Raw genomic sequence first — 19,929 nt, 5'->3', positions numbered from 1 at the left:
GAATGGTATGCATTGGATTCAAGCAGAATCGAGTATACAGTTTTGCATGCATGCGACTCGGCGAGTCGAGTCGCGAGTCCCTGATTTTTCCCCTTTTTGTGTGTATGATGAGTAGAAGTGAGTCATGGGTGGACTCAGTGAGTCGGAAGTCAGACTCATCCATGGAGGGACTCGGCGAGTCAATGCTCTGACTCGGCGAGTCCAAGGCAATCTTCATAAAACTCGGCGAGTTGTTCATCAACTCGGCGAGTCGAGGACAGATCGTGTTCTTCGGATGAAGATTCACTCGACGAGTTGTTCATACAACTCGGCGAGTGGGATGAAGAACCATTGTGTATTCAGTTAGGGAGAGAACTCGTCGATTCAATGCCTAACTCGACGAGTAGAGACGGGAGTAAGGTCAATCGGCTGGATATGAACTCGACGAGTTGGAAAGCCAACTCGGCGAGTCGGGTCAACTGGAAGTTGACTTTGACTTGACTTCGGTTTTGGAATCAGTCAGGGGTAAAATAGTCTTTTGCCCTTTGATTAGTATCAATTTATGATTAAGTGTTTTATGGGAATACAGCCGGGGGATCACCGGAGCAGCTGTCAGACATTTACTATTCAGCTTTTCAACAGTCAGCCTTTCGAGGTGAGTTACCTTCCAATAAGGGTGGGTCTAAGGCCACAATGTCGGCCCACCAAGTAGGATTATGTTAGAAGATGATTGTCCTCGTGATAATTATCTTGGCATGGATACGTATTTGGTTATGAGATATTTCTGTATGATATGTTATGTGTATGATAGGGATAGTTTTTCCCTGACAATAGTCTTTAGGACCGAAGAGTACGTCAGTACTCGGATATGCTTGATTGTATGCTTGTACCTTGTTGTTGTATGCTAGTAGTAGTAAGGGGGTGGAATAGACCCCAGTTACCGGCTGAAAGATACCGATGATGATTACCTGTTGAAAGAAACCGATGATGATTACCGGTTGAAAGATACCGATGACATTGAATGGTATGTGGTATGATGGGGGAACTCACTAATCTTCATGCTTACAGTTTTAATTATGGTTTCAGGTACCTCTTCGTCAAAGGGGAAAGAGCCGGCGGCATAGCGATGCATCACACACATGATCTCCGCACTGGATTTTCTGGGATCGTACTCTGATTTTCCTGTTTCCGATGATATCGTTTTGAGACATGACCTTATGATTTATAATTAATGTAACTTTGACAATGTTTTAGTAAAACGCCTTATTGTATTCTAAATTTTAAAAATGAAAAATTTGGCCTCGAAATTTGGAATGTTACACATGAAGTCCTCCACCCCCAGACGTTTCCGCCATCCTTGGTTTGGGGGTGTGACAACGTTGACGTGCACCTTTTAATTCTTTTTAAAAATTCATATCTTCTTCATATGAACTTTGTTTCTTACCCTCTTTATATATTTGTGTAGCTCTTTCGTACAACTTTCCTTTAGGTTGCATCTTCTACTTTTAACTTTTATTTTTAACCCACATTTTTATATTTTATAAAAATCGTATCTCCTTCATACGACTTCCATTTATGCCCTTCTTTCTTCCCAAGTTCTTATCTCATGCTTTACTACAAATTTCCTTTTTGTAGTGTTAGCCGAAACTCAACCGTTTTTTTTTTTTTTTTTTTTTTTTTGCTATTTTTGACGTCTATAGCATTATTAACGCAATTTGTTTCTATTCGTCATAAATCATAACTCTTCCAATCAGAGTTAGATTTTCTCGACGTTTATATTTTTGGGATTGTTAAGTCGCATCTTTTCCAAATACACTAATCATTTTAACTTTTTGATTACTTTATTTTCGACCCAAATTTCCATATTATCCTTCAATATGGAAAGTTTTTGTCTTTATGAGTCAAACCTAACTCTAGTAGATAATATATGACCATCTTGACAGGCATTCAACATATCATATCATCATTGTGTCACTAATGTATAAAATTTTTTGTTTATGGACATAATAATCAGTCATCAACAACAGATCAGTATCATTCACCAGAACCATCAGCATATCATAAAAATAAACAAACCATGACAGATCAACTTGTCTAAGTTGTATTATTTGCGTTTTCTTAGACAAGATTGTCTACAGACTACAATGACCAGTAAAGCTACAACAATAAAGAGTATATTTTGCTTAATCAAATTTATACAAATGTGTACCCAACAATCTCCCCCTATTTAATGATTTCAAAACCAAACTAATAAAGAATGAAATAATAAATGAACTAAATACATTTGAAGAAATACGTTGATTTATGACACTCCCCCCCTTAGATTAATAATCTTCTTCTTTCAAGATAGTTTGTTTTTCTTTGAATGACCTATCAAAAATAAGATATGATAAAATAGTAACTCTCCCTCTGTTTGACAGCATCAAGAACATCTGGATTTTTTTTTTTTTTGGCAATAGCATCCTAAAACAAATAAAAAATCAAATAAAGTTAAAGGGTGGGTTATTTAATGTCTTACACGTTGTATGGTATAATTATAATAATGAGATCATTAACATTTGGGAAATATATTTCATGAACTTCTGGTTTGACAGGCAATCATAAACATTAAGGAAGAGGATAGTAAGAGCGTGGAATAAAAATCCATCGTTAATTCATCTTGGTACAATAAATGATGTCATGTATCAAAATAAGGTGATAATATATGAAATCAAGGACATCGATTACCCTTTGCCTTTCAATACCAAACGAGTATCTCTTACACTGTAGACAGTGGTAGCCAGTGACCAGTCTAGAATGTAAAACCACACGGTTCACTATTTATATGAAACCAATAAAAAAAATCAAAGATAAGCTTTGAAACTCTTGATTTATACATATTTGTTTTTACCAAAAGCATTAAGTTGGTTCACTTAAAATATTTAAGGTAGTTCACAATTTATATTTTTATATAATGAATTATAAAAATAAAAAAAATAGGTGATCGGTGGTAGCAAGAGTAATCCATTAGGTAATGCATAATGATGCAACAAAACACTGTAGACCGGAAAGAAATAGTGAATCATAAAATAAACACCCAAGCCTTACAATAATTTTCTGACTTGGACTAGGCAATCTCATGTTAAAATATATGACAATGTAAATCAACCAGTTTGACGATAAGTCAACATCTCAATATGCTTTTCTAATCTTTTTGTTTGCAGGACAGATTCCGAGGGATAAAAGTGGCGCTTGTCTCCAAATGGAGTTGGGTTATAGGGACATGGCATAGATTTTATCATTTTTTACTACAATGGATCGATTTCCCATGTTCATGTTTCCTTCAAACCTGTTTAAACTTATGCTACGTGGTTGTACACAAGGTTAGTATTGTAAATAACCAAGCAAACAATTAAACAACATTCGTATATCATTTCCATGTCGGCAAGGCACCATAACGTTGGTTTCTCTTTCAGGTCTTGCCGGATGGAAAACCAAAACTTACTTCACATGGGAGAAAGAGAGTTCTAATGTATGCAAACATCAAAAAATCTATGAGCTTGCAAAAATGGTCAATGATTTGAGTTTGACTTTTAATTGTGTGGGAGTTTCAATTCCATCAAAAATCTATGAGCTTGCAAAAAATGGCCAATGATTTGAGTTTGACTTTTAATTGTGTGTGTCCAATGTGGATTGAACTTCATATGGTTACATCATATAAGATGTATCATCAGATGTAAATCTGACATGATGCTTCTACCAACAAGCTGATGTGTACTAGATTTATAGTGTGAGCCAGGGTTATCGGGAGAACAATTTTTTTTATTGATTTATAAAACAAAAACGCAACTCAAAGAAAATTTCAGATGTGATACTGCCACCCCTCAAATAGAAAAAACAAAAAAAAAAAAAAAAACATAAAAGTTACAAATGTTGATATGGAAAGAGAAGATGAATGTGGTATCTGCTTAGAGCCCTGAACCAAAATGGTTTTGCCGAACGGTTGTCATGCAATGTGCATCAATTGCTTCCATGACTGGTAACTTTTATTACAAACATGTTTCACAATTTCTTGTCTTTTAGGTTAAATTTTTAAGATTTTTACAAGAATCCTGCCCTTTGTGTCATGGTAGCTTGAAGAGAGTCAACTCAGAGAACTTATGGGTTCTTCCATGTATAAGAGACATGGTTGACCAAAAAACCATGTCAAAGATGGACAAGAGACGGTTTTATAATTATGCTAACAAGATGCCGAAAGATGTCCCAGATTTGTATATTCGTAATTTTAACGCAAGTGGATCGTTTTTCGTGTATATTCGTAATTTTAACGCAAGTGATTTTGCAGTTGATTTTTGCAAAATATATACATTCTCAATGTAGAACTTAGCTATCGTTTTCAATGGAGACTGTTTTCTCTGAAGTTCCTAGTTTGTTTTTACTCGTAGTTATAGTAAATATGTCTTCTTTTGAAAGTTAAATTTCTTACACTTTTGTAGTCCAAATTAGTACCTTTTCATCACCATTTTTTTGGTTTCTCTAATTCTTATCTACTATCTACCTATAATGGAAATGTTTCAGATCCTGCATCATTGAAGATTTACAAAACCGTCTGATGATTTGATTTTGTTTGTATGTCTATAAAGTACAAAAGAATTCTGTAGTGTTGGACATGATTCTTGCTTGCTTGATACTTTGGGATGCAAGAGTTGGAACAGAAGGTTTTGTTTCTTTTTTTGAAAATCTTAATATGTTTAGTTTTCACAAAAGGTTATAGAAAATCATTGATGATTGGAGAATTTCAAGAAATCGTGTAGAAACGAAGAAATAAATAAATTTCTTCTGGGAAATTGAGAACCAAGAAATCATGTATAAATGAGGAAATATACAAATGTATGAGGATGTTAACTTACAAAATTATTTATCAATTATCAGATAGCGGCACTGTAAAATTTATTTGTTGAAAGATAACAAAAACATATTTTTTATATAAACATAAATGAAAGACAAAAGGGCTTGTTATTCAACTAACAAAGTGCAAGGAGGAACAATAGGCCGACTGGGCACACTTATATCTTATAATTAATTGTACTGTTTTTAAGAAAATATCATGTAAAGTCATTGGTCTTTTGATATGTAGATAGAATTATAACAATTCAATATATAATCAGTATAAACGAAGAAATAAACAACATACATTATTGAGTCTTCAATGACACAATAATGCAAAGTGATAAAACCAAATGAATGCACGGTTTAATCAAATATAAAAGGGAAAATGACTTAAAAGCCCAACGAAGTTTCCAAACCATTCAAAAAACCTCAATCATGTCTTGTCTGTTAAAAAAACTCAACGAACTTAACATTTTGTCTAAAAAGTCCAACAAAGTTTCAAACCGTTCAAAAAATCTCAATTTTGTTTTGTTTACGATCGTTAGGTTTTTTTGAACAGTCAAAACATGATTGAAGTTTTTTAAACATTTTGAAAACTTTGTTGGTCTAACAAGTCATTTTCCCAATACGGTAATAAGCCACGTCATCTGTTTCTCTTATTTGACTTTCAGGAAAGTATAACTTAGTTGGGCTTTTTAGATAAAATGTTAAGTTTGTTGGGTTTTTTTAAACAGACAAAATATAATTGGAGTTTTTTGAACGGTTTAGAAACTCCGTTGGGTTTGTAAGGCCCCGTTTGTTTACCTTTTAATTGCAAAATTAAGAGGTAATGTCTTAATTTTTCAGATTCAGAGTGTTTGTTTGAGTATTAATTTTTACCTCTTAAACTAAAAGATGCCTCTTATTTTTTCAGATATAAAAAGAAGTCTGAAAAAAAAAAAAAAAAAAAAAAAAAACGGGACTCTTCCTAATTTGCCCTAGATTAATCGACCGCCTCCTTTTCTGTCTTCACTTCACTGCTTGCGTCCGTGCGTCCGTGAAACAAAGGTATCGACGAAAACTCAATCGTCGACCAATCCTAACTCCGGCGCCATCTCCATCTCGTGCGTCGCTGCCAGCATCGATTTTCTGTCTTCACTTCACTGCTTGCGCCATCATCGACAAGATCTCCATTTCGTTTGCCGCCTTCAATCAAGGTATTTTTTTTTTCGTCTGTCGATTCTTTTGTCTGCCGCCTTCAATCAAGGTAGGTTCACAGCTTTAATGATTTAAATAGCTTTGTTCAATCAAAAGCTATTTTTGATATTAGGCTTGATTTTGATGTTCAATTTTGATGTCATATGATCGAATGTTGATGAAATTTTGAAGTTATATGTTCAATTTTGATGTCATATGATCGAACGTTGATGAAAATTTGAAGTTATATGTTCAATTTTGATGGTAGGCTTGATTATGTTTAAGGAATATGATGAAATTTTGATGTAACATGTTCAATTTTAATGTTATATGATCGAATGTTGATGTTGGATTTTTAATATGCATTATTTTTGTTGTTGTTATCATGAAATATTTATATTTGTGTTTGATGTTATAGTGAAATCATATATATTCTTGCTTAAATCATGAAATATCCATTAGTTTTATTGAATTTTACACTTGTTTTGTTGAAATAGTTGTTGACAATGTGCATTAGTTATGTTGCTGTTATCATGAAATATCCATATTTGTGTTTGATATTACAGTGAAATCATATATATTCTTGCTTATATCATGAAATTGTACACTTGTGTTGTTGAAATAGTTCTTGACAAGGTGCTTTTATGTTGCTTAAATTGTTGTTGAAAATGTGTTTTTGCAATGTTTAACTTGTTAAAACATGCAATTTTTTTTTGTTGAATTAATCAAAGAAATGGGAGAAAAGAAGGATAGGATTAGCTGGAAGGTTGAAGGTGTAGAAAAAACGTTTCTAGAAGCTTGTTTACGTGAAGTTACGGTGAATGGGTGGGAAGGGAGTAGTTTGAAAGCATTATCTTGGAGGAATGTAGCTGAAACATTAAAAATTGAACACAACTTTATTGCGGACCAAAAACAAATGAAGAACCGCTATGACTATCTAAAGTCAAAGTTTGGTGCTTTTTTGAAGTTAAAAAACAAAACCGGCAACGTGTACAATTCAACAACCAATACCTTCAACCTTTCCAAAGAAGAATGGGAACTAGAAAGGAAGGTATTTTTTTAGTTATAAAAAACATATTATCATATTTAAGTAATAAAATATTTTTTCCAAACAGTCAAACAAACATGTGGATTCTTTGAGACGCACGCCACTACCCTACCCCGACCTTTGCACACAGTTGTTTGAAGGCGCAACTGCGACAGGCAGAAATAGTTGGGGGCCAACTTCTACCCTTCCTCGTCCTAGTTAAGAGTCAAACCACTATAGTTTGCATGACTTTGATGACATCGATTGCACTCAACAAGAAACTGTAGGTCTCAGTGACGAGTCATCCGCTCAATCAAAAAAACAAAAGACTACAGATACGTCAAAGAGTCAAAATAAAAGTAAAGATAAGGGTAAAGATGCATCCAATTCAAGATTGCTTGAAATCGGTGAAGATATTGCCACAGTTGCTAAAATATTTGTAGAAAAGCATTCTTCTTCAAATTTGGATGCGTGTATGGAAAAATTGGAGAAGTTAGGATGGGGAATATTTGATCCAAGATACACTACTGTTGTTGCTCTTTTTGGTGAAGGTGCGGATAAGAGGCAAGTGTGGTTAACCATTGATCCAGCTATTTGTGAGAATTGGATCAAGACTGTTGGAGCACATTATGGAATGTTTCGCTAAGAAGATTTTTTGAATGTTTTGATGGTTTTTTTTGGATAACTAGATGTTTGGATAACTTGATGTCTGGTTTGAACTAGATGGTTTTTTTTTTTTTTTTGATTACTTGATGTTTGGTTTGAACTAGATGGTTTTTTTTTGGATTACTTGACATGAATGACTTGACGTTTTGGATTACTTGATGTTTTGCATTGCGAGATTTTTATATGATATGAATGACTTGATGTTTTGGATGAATTTTTATGTTATATGTTGTTAATATAATTGTTATGTATTTTCAAAATAACAGATTGTTTATGGATTCGGATGAAGAAATTGCATTTTTCCTGTTACTATGTTGTTATTGGTTGAATCTAGCATCCAACAGAATTGGAAGGGCAATTGATAATGATTAGGAAATGAGTGGTCATCAACATACACAAGAATTGTTACATGGAACTTCTACACAATGTAAAGACCTGATGCGTCTTTCACGTGAAGCATATGTACTTTTATGCAATCATTTTAGACGAAACAATTGGTTGCAAAGTAGTAGGCATATAAGCGTTGAAGAAAAAATGGCTATGTTCTTAACTACTATAGCACATAATAAACGGTTCAAGATTATCAAACGAAGGTTTCAACACTCCACAGAAACAGTTCATAGATGCTTTCATGAGGTGCTAAATGCAATGATGATTTTTGCAAAAAGAAGTTATAGTGCCAACGAATTCTAATGCAACTATGAATTCCTCGGAGAGGCATCGTAAGCTAAAAGAAATCTTTCCTGGAGCAATAGGTGCGCTAGATGGAACTCTTGTACATGCAGTCGTGTCTGCTGATCAACAAACTCGCTATAGGAGAAGAGGAAAAGGTGAATGCTTTCAAAATGTTTTAGGAATTTGTGATTTTGATATGATGTTCACATTCGTATGGGCCGGTTGGGAGGGTATAACACATGATTCGCGAGTTTTGAAAGAAGTTGCATGTAACCCGACTTCAGGCTTTCCGTTCCCTCCTCCAGGTTTTTAATTCTTTTTAAGATTATTCTAAAATACAATATTAAATTTCTATATATAATACTTCCTTTACTCATGTGTACAGATAAATATTACCTTTGCGATGCTGCATACACCAACACTCGTGGATTTTTGACTCCTTACCGCAACACGAGGTATTGGTTAGCCGACTATCGACGGCGACGTCCGTTAACTAAGGAAGAAAAATTCAATCATGCACATGCGCAACTCAAAAATGTTATTAAACGTGCTTACGGTGTTTTGAAGGCGAGATTCTCAATCCTAAAGCGAATGGCTCCTTTTCCTTTTTCAGTGCAAAGAGATATAGTCGTTGCTTGTTTTGTAGTCCACAATTTCATAAGGAAATGCGATATTCATGATGAGTTATTTATGGCGTTCGAGGAGAACAATGCTCAACCACAAGGGGGACAAAATGATGGCGAAAACGTACACGATATGGAATGGGGTTCACAAGGAAATGAATACATGGATAATTTACGTGACCAGATTGCGAATCAATTGGAGTGAAATTAAATTTGTAGGATTTTATTTGGATTTTAGTATGATATTGTGGATTTAAAAATATTTATTTTTGATTTGGATTTGTGTTTAATTTTGATTTATGCTAAATTTGGATTTTATATGGTGTTTATATATTTTTTTAATACATAATTAAGAATTTTTATTAGGTTATTTTCTAAATAAACAATTGAATTTAATAAAAAATAAAACAAAAGGGTAAAATGGTCATTTTAATAATTCAGCAGAACAATTCAGAGGTCCCAACCAAACAGCATGTTAAACATTCAGCTCTTAAAATTTCAGACTCTCTTAGAAATTCAGACCTCTTTAAAAATTCAGATTCTACCAAACAGCCCCTAAATCATTTTCCCAATATAAAATTATCAAGTATGAGATAAAACCAAACTATGGATCCAACCCTCTTCTAGAACTCTATTATATTTATGTAATCATTTTTACATTTTAATTTTTAATGAAGTTTATGGGTCATAATATATAGATTGGTGTTCAAGGTGCTTTTGCTAATCATTTGACGGAATAGGAACGCCATAAACTGCAACTCTCAACACTTTGTACCATAAAACGTTATATATTGGAGTGGTAATTATAAAATAATTGAACTTTACGCATATGTATATGTATTGTATGGGTGCCTTCAAATTCGTAAACGTTCAAGCTGTTGATTACAAATCACCGGAACTTTCTATGGATATAAGATTTATTCGAGAGATAAGAGGGGTATATGTTCGTATACATTGTAACTATAACCAATGCTAAATGACATCGAATATTGGTTTTGTAAATCTTCAATGACGCAGGATCTGAAACATTTCCATTATAGGTAGATAGTAGATAAGAATTAGAGAAAAAAAATGGTGATGAAAAGGTACTAATGTGGACAACAAAAGTGTAAGAAATTTAACTTTCAAAAGAAGACATATTTACTATAACTACGAGTAAAAACAAACAAGGAACTTCAGAGAAAACAGTCTCCATTGAAAACGATATCTAAGTTCTACATTGGGAATGTATATATTTTGCAAATATCAACTGCAAAATCACTAGCGTTAAAATTACGAATATACACAAAAAATGATCCACTTGTTACCCTCCCTACTTTGATTTTCTTTACAAACGATGACCTAAAAACCCTAGACTAGGGGATATACAAGGAAAGGGAGGTGAGATAAAGCAGGATTAGACCAACAGCACACCGACTATTGTGCACCCTTATATCCCATTAGTCAGCATAACCAAGTCTTGATATACTCTTCTTCTACAGACTTATCTCTTTGCGTCATGCTACTCCTTTGTTTTTGTCTGTCTTTCGGTTACTCATATACCACTTGTCAAGAAAAAAGTGATGATGAAAACAATTCTTCCAGGTAAATTAGTTTATAGCTAAAAACAACAATGTTTTGATGTACCAACATAAAATTATTGAAACTATTTAACAAATAGAAATGAGTTGCTACAAAACAAAATCCAAGTCAATTACCATGATGATGATATACAAGAGGCATGGTGAACGTTTCCGAAATACAAAATTCTTTCATATATGTAAGTACCATAATATAATATATAAAATACAAGCAGGTGTTGTATGTTGCATTAAACTAGGAACCGAAAAGTTCTATTGCATATAAGCTTCAAAAAGCTTACCATAGAAACATGGCATATCAAGACTTCTTTTAGATATTGCACTATCATACTCTATCGGTTGACCATATTTCATGTAGGAGGTTTGCATTAGTTTTTATAATGATCTCACCGCCCATGTTATTTGTACACTAAAACATATCTTCAGTTCATATTTTTCTTGAGTATTAAAAATATTTGTCATCGTTATCTACCGGCATAAACTAGGATCTTGTTGATATGCAATCAACAATGGCCTAAGCATACCAAAACATCGGATTTAGTACTAAACATATCATATGTGATGGACTTAGTGGCAGAAGCCAATGGTCCACATATCTTATCATGTATGGTATGATATTGAGATTTGCTTAATGTGTTACATTGGTATGAGTTAATCTGGGATCAAAATACAATTTACTAAACATACATAACTGACTTTAAAAAAAATTACTTAACTACCATTACAATGTTTTTATTTTATTACAATATAATTGTTATGTAAGAAGTTAAATACTTCATCCCCAAAGATGTCACAACCTGAATTTCTATCTTCTCCTTAGTCTCCAACATTGTATTCAACCCTTCAGCCCACTTAGGCTTACTATTCACACATTCTTCTTCTAACATATTTTCAGCCATCTTAATCACGCAGTATCATTTAGATTCGAACATCTTCGGACAGATTAAACTTTCTTATATGCGAATGTTTATTACATAACCATTTGATATCTTGTATGGTTAGGTGACAAATTTCATAAAACAAAATTCCTTGACCCTGAAACATACAGACATCATCTAAATTCCATATGGATCGCAGTCTATCAAAAGCCAAAACAGGTAACCCTAATTTCATTTTCAACTTTCGTAGAAAAAGTCGGGTGACAACATCCGACTGCCCTCTATCGGTTAAAATTATGCATAGAAAACGGTTATGTAATTTTTCGTGATCAAAAAGAGAAAAAAATTGCATTTTTTTTAACCAAAAGTATAAAAGATGCCTTAAAATTCACAATTTCAACATTTTTCATGTCATGAGGTATTGCTTTCCCCCTTTACATTTTTTTGTACAATCAAATGTATTATCATTTTCCTTAAAAATAAGATTTCCAATGACAACTCTTTTATCAGCAACAAATATATTCAAAAAAGTTCTCGTGCAATTGAGCATACAAACAATATTTTCAATGACAGCATCGAAAATGACCTTAAACAACTTAGATTAATGTAGAAAACATCCTTTGGTCATTGAAACATTTTATGATAAAGTCATCCCTATGATTGATAGTATGCAAGATGTAATTATAGTCCTCCGAGACGTTTTTGGATTACCAAAACATTGGTTATAGACATTCTCCTTAATAAAGATCTGATCGTACTCCTTAATATAGATTTGGTTAATTGACCTGCAAGAGAGAATGCTAAGGTAGTAGTTGTGTTCATTGACATTACCCTTATATTTGAGTGCTTTTATAGCTCTTATGACAGTTTCAAGCTTTAACACAGTAGCTCGACAGAAGTTATAATTATGACCAAGATCCGAAAGACAACGCTTCGGAGATGGCGAAGCTGACCTAATAACTTTAGCTCGGGATTCCAGATTGAGACGTATTTGAGCTTCCTATTTCAAATCTGTTTTTGTGAAAGCAAGTTTCAAAGCGTTCGCTCTCGGATCTTGGTTATAATTACAGCTTCTGTCAAACTACTGCGTTAAAGCCTGAAGCGGTCATAAATCATAAACTGATAAAAGCACTCAACTATGAAGAGAATGTCAAGGGGCACAGCTATTACTTTAGTATACCCTCTCACAAATCAGTTACCAGATCTATATTAAGAAGTACGATCAGATCCTTCTTAAGGAGAACGTCTATCAACAACGTTTTGACAACCAAAAACATCTTGAATAGCTATAATGACATCTTACATACTGTTAATCATCGGGATAGCTTTATCACAATACGTTTCAATGACCAAAAGAGACTTTTTATACATGAATGTCAAGTTTAAGGTCATTTCCGATGCCGTCATTGAACATATTGCTTGTATGCTCAATTGCACGAGAACCTTTTTCAATATATTTACTAGTGATAAAGGAGTTGTCATTGGAAATCTTATTTTTAAAGATGGTCATACTTTTGATTGTACAAAACAATGTAAATCAGGGAAAAGCAATCTCTCACGACATGGAAAATGTTGAAATTATGCATTTTAAAGCATCTCTTTCATATTTTGGTTGAAAAAGATGCAATCTTTTCTCTTTTGGCCATGGAAAATTCTATAATCGTTTTCCATGAATAATTTTAACTGTTGGATGATAATCGAATGTTTTCACCCGACTTTTTCTACAAAAGTTGAAAATTAAACTAGAATTACCTATTTTGCCCTTGATGGACTGTGATCCATATGGAATTCAAATAATGTCTATATATATAAGTTTCAAGGTCAATGAATTTATCTTATGAAAATAGTCACCTAACCACACCAAATGTCAAATGGTTAGGTATTAAACCTTCTCAAATAAGCAAGTTTAATCTCCCCGAAGATGTTCGAATCCAAATAACATTGCGTGATATTAAGATGGTCGAAAATCTAGTAGAATACGAATGTGTGAATAGTAATATTGAATGGGCTGAAGAATTGAGGACGATGTTGGAGACGAATGAGAAAGCAGAAATTCAAGTTGTGACTTGTTTTACAATGAACTATTTAACTGAAATCTACCTACCAAAAAAACTATAGGATTTCAATTGTGTTTAAGATTGGTTAAGTTTCCTTTTTTCTAATAAAAAGAATTTTATTGTGTCGAGTTTGTTACTTAATAAGAAATTTTATATTATGTGTATGTATGTTTTTTTGTTTAAGATGAGAGGTAGGGACATGTTGTTGGTAAATGGTGAAATGAAAACAATATAACTTTTTTAATGATTGTTTTCAATATTTATAATCAATTATAATTGTTGATTATTATAAATATTTATTATAACTGTAACTTGCAAATGACCTATGAGCTTATTTTACCAGTGTGGTTTTCAAAACCTTTGCAAAATTACATTTTATAGCAATCACATTTATGAATGTTATAAAAATGTAAGTTTACAAGTGGTGTAGAAATGTTATGAACTAAGAATACATGAAAGAATTAGTACCAACAAATATTGTATTCAATGATAGGTTAACTTCAATTATATTAGCTTTTGAAGTGTTTAAATTAATATGTGTGGATATTCAAAAAAACAAAAAAACATTATGGAGTTATGTGTTTATTATATATTTAAGTAAAGGACACAAAAAGAGTCGTGTTAAGCACAACTTAGCCCACGTTAAGCACAACTAAGCCCAATAAGCTTTCTCTCGAAAATTCTACCAATCATGTAAGTCCTATGTTATTGAAAAGGGTTATGGACTTTGAATATTCCCTATAAAATTTGACATTTGGTTTTGAAATACCTTATTGTTATTTTGGACTTGTTATGGGGGAATTGGAAAAGATGCGACTAACCTGGTTCGAGAGTGTGAAATTCGCCAACATAAAAAGTAACAGTTGACTTTGAATCTACAGTTGACGTTTTATTTCTTGCATAACAATGACATTGTAATAAAATAAAAACATTATGAGAGTAGTTAGGTAAAAAAACTTAAAGTAAGTTATGTATGTTTTATAAACTATATTTTGATCCCAACTTGATTCATACCAATGTAACATGACATTAAGCAAATCTCAATATCATACCACACATGATAAGGCATGCTGACCATTGGCTTCTGCCAGTAAATTCATCACACATTATATATTTATGACTAAATCTGATTTCTTGGTATGCTTAGGCCATTATTTTACATATCAAACAAGATTCTAATTTATGAGTAGATAACTGTGACGAATATTCTTAGTACTCAAGAAGGAAGAAAGTTGAATTGAAAAACGGGTGTCCTTGATATAGTTGGACCACTAAAATAGCCATTTTTAATACATGGTTGATGAAGTTAGTATAAGTATATTTTAGATAAGGATTGATTTTTACCTTTTTGCAATATATGTTGCAACCATGTTCAGCTGCAGCACCTTATATATGTGTGTGTGTGTGTGTATATATATATATATATATATATATATATATATATATATATACTCTCGCCAAATTAGTCCTCTACTAAAGGTGCAAGACATTAGAAAGAAGCATTAAGTTATTTTTATGAGTTTAATGGTAGGCTATTACATAGATATATGTTTAGAGGAGGAAACAGATCATACATTGCCACTAGGATCATCAAATTTTGTATGTTGAAACAACTGATGCATGTAAGCAATTTGTGGGAGAGTCAAAGAGTTGACTTGTGTTTTGGAGGTGACATCGAGACCCATTTTTCCTGTAAAAGTACAATATCATCATGATAAATATTAATTTTTAAAAAACAAGTGAGTATGTAGTAACATTGTTTTATACTGATTAATCTTTTAGCTTGGGCCTTCAGGATATTAATTGTTAACAAATTCATGCTGAAGAAACTCCATAAGATTCTGATTTTTAGTTTGACCAATCAAGCGTTGTATGATACGCAGCAAATCCACAGCTGATGCATGGTACTTTGTTTCTACAGGAACTAGATTTCCTGTCAATCTTGGATAACTTTTTTTCACCACACCATTTTCACTACAAATCAAACATTAATCAACAAACAAGATTTTTTCATGAAATTTTATTTAAAAAAAAAAAAAACTCTACTCACTCTGTGTAACAGCAACAAATCGAAGCTTGAATTCTGCATAAGTAATAACTGCCATTTGGCGCATATACTCCAATATCTCTGACTACAAACATATATCATATACATATGTTAATTTAAGAGATAATTTTACATGATAAAACTTGAACAAAAATGATACACGATTTACATACACCATATGTTGTCCAGTTTCCCTCAATTACAACTTTGATCTCAACTCCATGCTAATTCTCCATGTCACATATCTTTTCATGTAAATGGATATGGGGAATGTTTCTAATCATCAAAAAATTCAATCAAAGACCAATAGCACATGTCAAATATATATATATATATATATATATATATATATATATATATATATATTTAATTCAGCACCCTTTTATTCCTATCAATGTCTACATCCAGAATGCATAGCTTAATTTTCATTCTTCATTGATGAGTAGTATACTCCTCTACTCATCTTTGACCATATTGATACCTGGAAGACACAAATATACATCATCATATGAAATATAAAAGATACATTGAAAGAAAACAAACAAATATATAACATTTTTGCACCACCAACCCCGAAGTTTCCACGTGTTTGTTTCACCCCATACTTTTTTCTAAATAAAAAAAGCATCATCTTTATATGTTAGAAAAGGTAACATGACAATGTTACAGACAGAAACTTTAACTGCAACTTATTTATGGGGATATATATTAAATAAAAAGAAATTTTATTTATGTGAAAATTTAAATAGAATTTACGTGAAAAAGCTTATGGATTTTAGTGTTTCAAATCAGTGTATACAAACCTCCTATAGAACATAACCATGGATCAATGATATATTAAAACAATAACGAATTCAATACTCGAAATTTTAAGTAACAGAATAAAACTTCGCATATTTACATATTATGTAACAGAATTTAAAGAATCTACAAAACTAACTTCACATTTACATAACAGTAAGAATCACACCTGATAAAGACTTGTTGTCGCATATTGAACCTTCGATTGAGCGAGAATGGTCTACAATTGAAAAGAAGCGACTGACTGAACAAAGATGAGCGGCGATTGAACAGCCTGGGTTACGATTTGACGAGATAATTAGCGATTAAACTCGAATGGAGGTTCACGTACTTGTAATCGTTGTGGTATGATACTCTGATATGGAGTGATGAGTGACATGAGCTTCACAACTTGCTTCTTCCACCTACTTCTGTTGCCTGCTGCTACTGCTTTCCCTCTCGTTCTTCATTCCAATCGACACTCCTCTTGCTGCCATCATGTCTGGTGGCAACAACACTCCACCGACAGCCGAAGAAGAAGACAGGTATGATACTCTGATATGCGAGAGTGGCGAGTAGAAGCCGAGAGGGAAGCTGTGAAGGGAAGAATTGGTGTCGGCGTTATGAATCACAAAACCCTAAAAACGACTTAAGTAGTCCCAATGTCCCATAATTAGAAAAAATACTTGAAAGTTATTTTCATTTTTAACCAAAAAATCATCAATATATAAATAATTAAATATATAATTTTTTTTAGAAAAATGCCGTCAGTACTGGTTCCGGTTAACCGTCGGTTTCGGGTACCCGGTATTGGAACCGGACCATCGGGTATCGGTTTCATAAAAATAAGAATTGGAACCAGAACCACTTAAAGCAGTTCCTAGACTTTAGGAACCTTGCGAATGCAGGTACCCGCTTCCGATGCTCATCCTTATCAAAATCTACATGACTACATCAATCATGGAATTGAACTTGCTTCTATAGAACTCCTCACTGTGACACATAATACAATATGATAAATATACAACTATAGTGAAATGGCCAGATAAAATGAGCTCTACCAATAAACTTGGGGGTATCCATTCACATTGAGTTCGCCGGAAAGAGTTAATCACCTCAAAGCATCGCAGCAACAACTCTGAGCTTCCTCTTCTTTACCTGGAAAAAGAAAAATAAATATTTTATTGCTTCAACTTCAAGAACTAGTTAGGACGCAAAACACAACCCACGGCGACGTGCGGTGGCGATGGAGTGAGTGTCGACAACCAAGACCGCCGACGATGGTGGTGGTGGCTCTCAATAAGGAATCAAGAGGAAAAAGAGATAGAATGAGAGAAAAGAGGTTTCCCGCCTAAACCAAACATTCCAAGCACACAACAACCACCTTGTCCGTCGTCGCTGCATGTTTTCCGTCAACTAAATTCCTCTGACGGGTCTCCGACGACGCCGATTGGCGGTTTCTAGAGACCTCCAGCGAGATTTTGACGGTGGCAGCCTCCATTCACCTTCTCCTTTTCTCTCTCGAACTCAAATCCCTCCCTTCTAACTTACCAGACGCACACAATGCACACAAACATAACGAAACTAGGGTTTGCTCTTATGGAAAATTTCGTTGTAGCTTAAGGTTTGGAGGTCCCCCTCCGCACGATGTTACATATCAGGGAACAAGAGGAATACGTTTCTGAAATTGGCATGAAAGGTCCCTAAGGTTTGGGTCTTTTGACAGTTTTTTCCCTAACCTAATTCCTTGAACATAATAAGTTTTCAAAGTGACTTAATTACCCTTTGGACCTTTTATATTTAATTATTTGTAATAAATTGATTTAGTTTAATTATTATGATTACTATTGTTTAACCCCTTTACATCTATAATGCCTTTTAATTAATTAAATCATTTGTCAAATGTAACGACGTAAATTTTAAACTAATTTTTCATTTTTACAAACATCAAAACATCGAGTAATAATTTAAGTTCCAATGTAAACAATATTGTCACGACCGATTACATAACAAGGATCACAAAATAGTTATCCCCGAGTGTGTGTACGATCACGCCGGCACCTTCCCACGGTCCTCACTAGTACCTGAAACACAACACAACAACTGTAAGCATAAATGCTTAGTGAGTTCCCCAAAATACAACCTACGCACATACGCCTTTCCAGGCCCTGACCTTCCGGTCCATGTATCTCAGGGGACTTCCGTCCCGTCTGGGTAAACCTTCCGGTCCTACCCACTACAACCTTACGGTCCATTTTACAACGCCTTTCGGCCCATAACATAATGCCTTCCGGCTCATATCAAGCATATCATACATGGCACATATAATGAATAACTTATCACACATAACACATATATCTCATAGCATATCCGACCTTCCTGTCACACAGTCAAACCCTTCCGGGTGCAGTATAGTGAGAAGACTCACCTCGTATATCTTGATAACTCATGAACCCTAGAAATCACTCGTGCTTGAACCCCCGAGCTATAATCCTCCTATAACATCATATATCTATAATTAATACTTGTACCACTAAGGTTGACCATCCCTATCAAGTCAACACTGGTCAACTTTGGTCAACAGTCATTGGTCAATTTGACCGGACTCGGCGAGTGCACTAGAGCGACTCGGCGAGTCTACGCGTTTTCACCAACTCGCAAGGATTTTCCCTTTGACACGTCGAGTACTCCCCTGACTCGACAAGTTCCACCTGGTCATGAATCACGGGGCCACCGCGACTCAACTCGCCGAGTCGCAAGGACAACTCGGCGAGTCCCAACTCGACTCGGTCCACCTGTCAATACCTCTCTAACTCTCTGTGACTCACTGAGTCACCCACAACTCGGCAGGACTACTCATTGGGTGGTTTTAAGGACAATCTTCAAGCTACTCGTTGAGTCTGTTCTTCAGACTCGGCGAGTCCATGCCATGCATCAGCTAAAACTTGCTTCTGCGATCAGATCCGTTCCATACACACATAGATCTGGCCTTCCCATGCTCATTTATCACATAAAGTCTCAGTCTTGGCCGCCATGAAACACTTACAAGGCTCTTTTTGGGGAAATAACCTCTAATATGGCAACCCTAGTTTCCAACTCAAAAGAATGGGCATAAAGCATATCATTTGGGGCCTTCTGGACCTGCTAAGGTCCATATCTAGGTTCCATATCTCCATGGGACCTTTCATACTTCAAATACAAGTCAAATAAGGCAAGAAGAAACCCTAGATTTGACATATCAACCAAAACACGAAGATTAGCTCTGAAAGTTACCTCAAGAAGCTTCCCTTGAAGAAATAGAAGCAAATCCAAGCTCCCCAACTCTTCTAGCTTGATCTTCTCCTTCCTTTCTTGCAATAACACACAAATTGGTGAACAAATAGCCTCTTATCTCACTCACAAGGACTCTCAGCTGCTTTGGTGCACTCAAGGCTCAAGGTGGCCGCAATGAAGGGCCATAAGGTCCTTTAAATAGGGCTTAGGACCGGAAAATTAGGGTTTCATTAAACAGCGCGGACTCGCCGAGTCCATCCCTTGGACTCGCCGAGTCCAGACGCGAACCTTCGTCCAAA

At 34.3% G+C, this 19,929-nt stretch overlaps 1 protein-coding gene and 1 long non-coding RNA gene across 3 annotated transcripts; one reads left to right on the top strand and one right to left on the bottom strand.

Moving 5' to 3' along the window:
• Positions 1-8,417: 8,417 nt before the first annotated feature.
• Positions 8,418-9,220, top strand: LOC145013943 (uncharacterized). Its single transcript, XM_078972301.1, has 2 exons — positions 8,418-8,697; positions 8,778-9,220. Exons 1-2 carry the CDS (start codon positions 8,418-8,420, stop codon positions 9,218-9,220), a joined length of 723 nt encoding a protein of 240 aa, XP_078828427.1.
• Positions 9,221-10,189: 969 nt separating this feature from the next.
• On the bottom strand, positions 10,190-17,973 carry LOC145046293 (uncharacterized). Of its 2 annotated transcripts, XR_013681990.1 has the most exons (9): positions 17,742-17,973; positions 17,419-17,515; positions 16,548-17,350; positions 15,956-16,058; positions 15,751-15,853; positions 15,581-15,662; positions 15,298-15,504; positions 15,105-15,220; positions 10,190-15,003 (listed from the first exon to the last, which is right to left on the bottom strand). It is a non-coding gene; the product is annotated as an uncharacterized LOC145046293 (long non-coding RNA). The 2 variants fall into 2 exon arrangements; XR_013681991.1 differs by lacking the exons at positions 10,190-15,003; positions 15,956-16,058 and having other exon boundaries at positions 15,020-15,220.
• Positions 17,974-19,929: the final 1,956 nt, after the last annotated feature.

This window comes from Lactuca saligna, chromosome 1 (genome assembly GCF_052625555.1).
Source record: "Lactuca saligna cultivar CGN05327 chromosome 1, ASM5262555v1, whole genome shotgun sequence".
NCBI lineage: Eukaryota > Viridiplantae > Streptophyta > Magnoliopsida > Asterales > Asteraceae > Lactuca > Lactuca saligna.
Note: the sequence above shows the minus strand (reverse complement) of the source record. Positions and strands in the feature narration are given on the sequence as shown.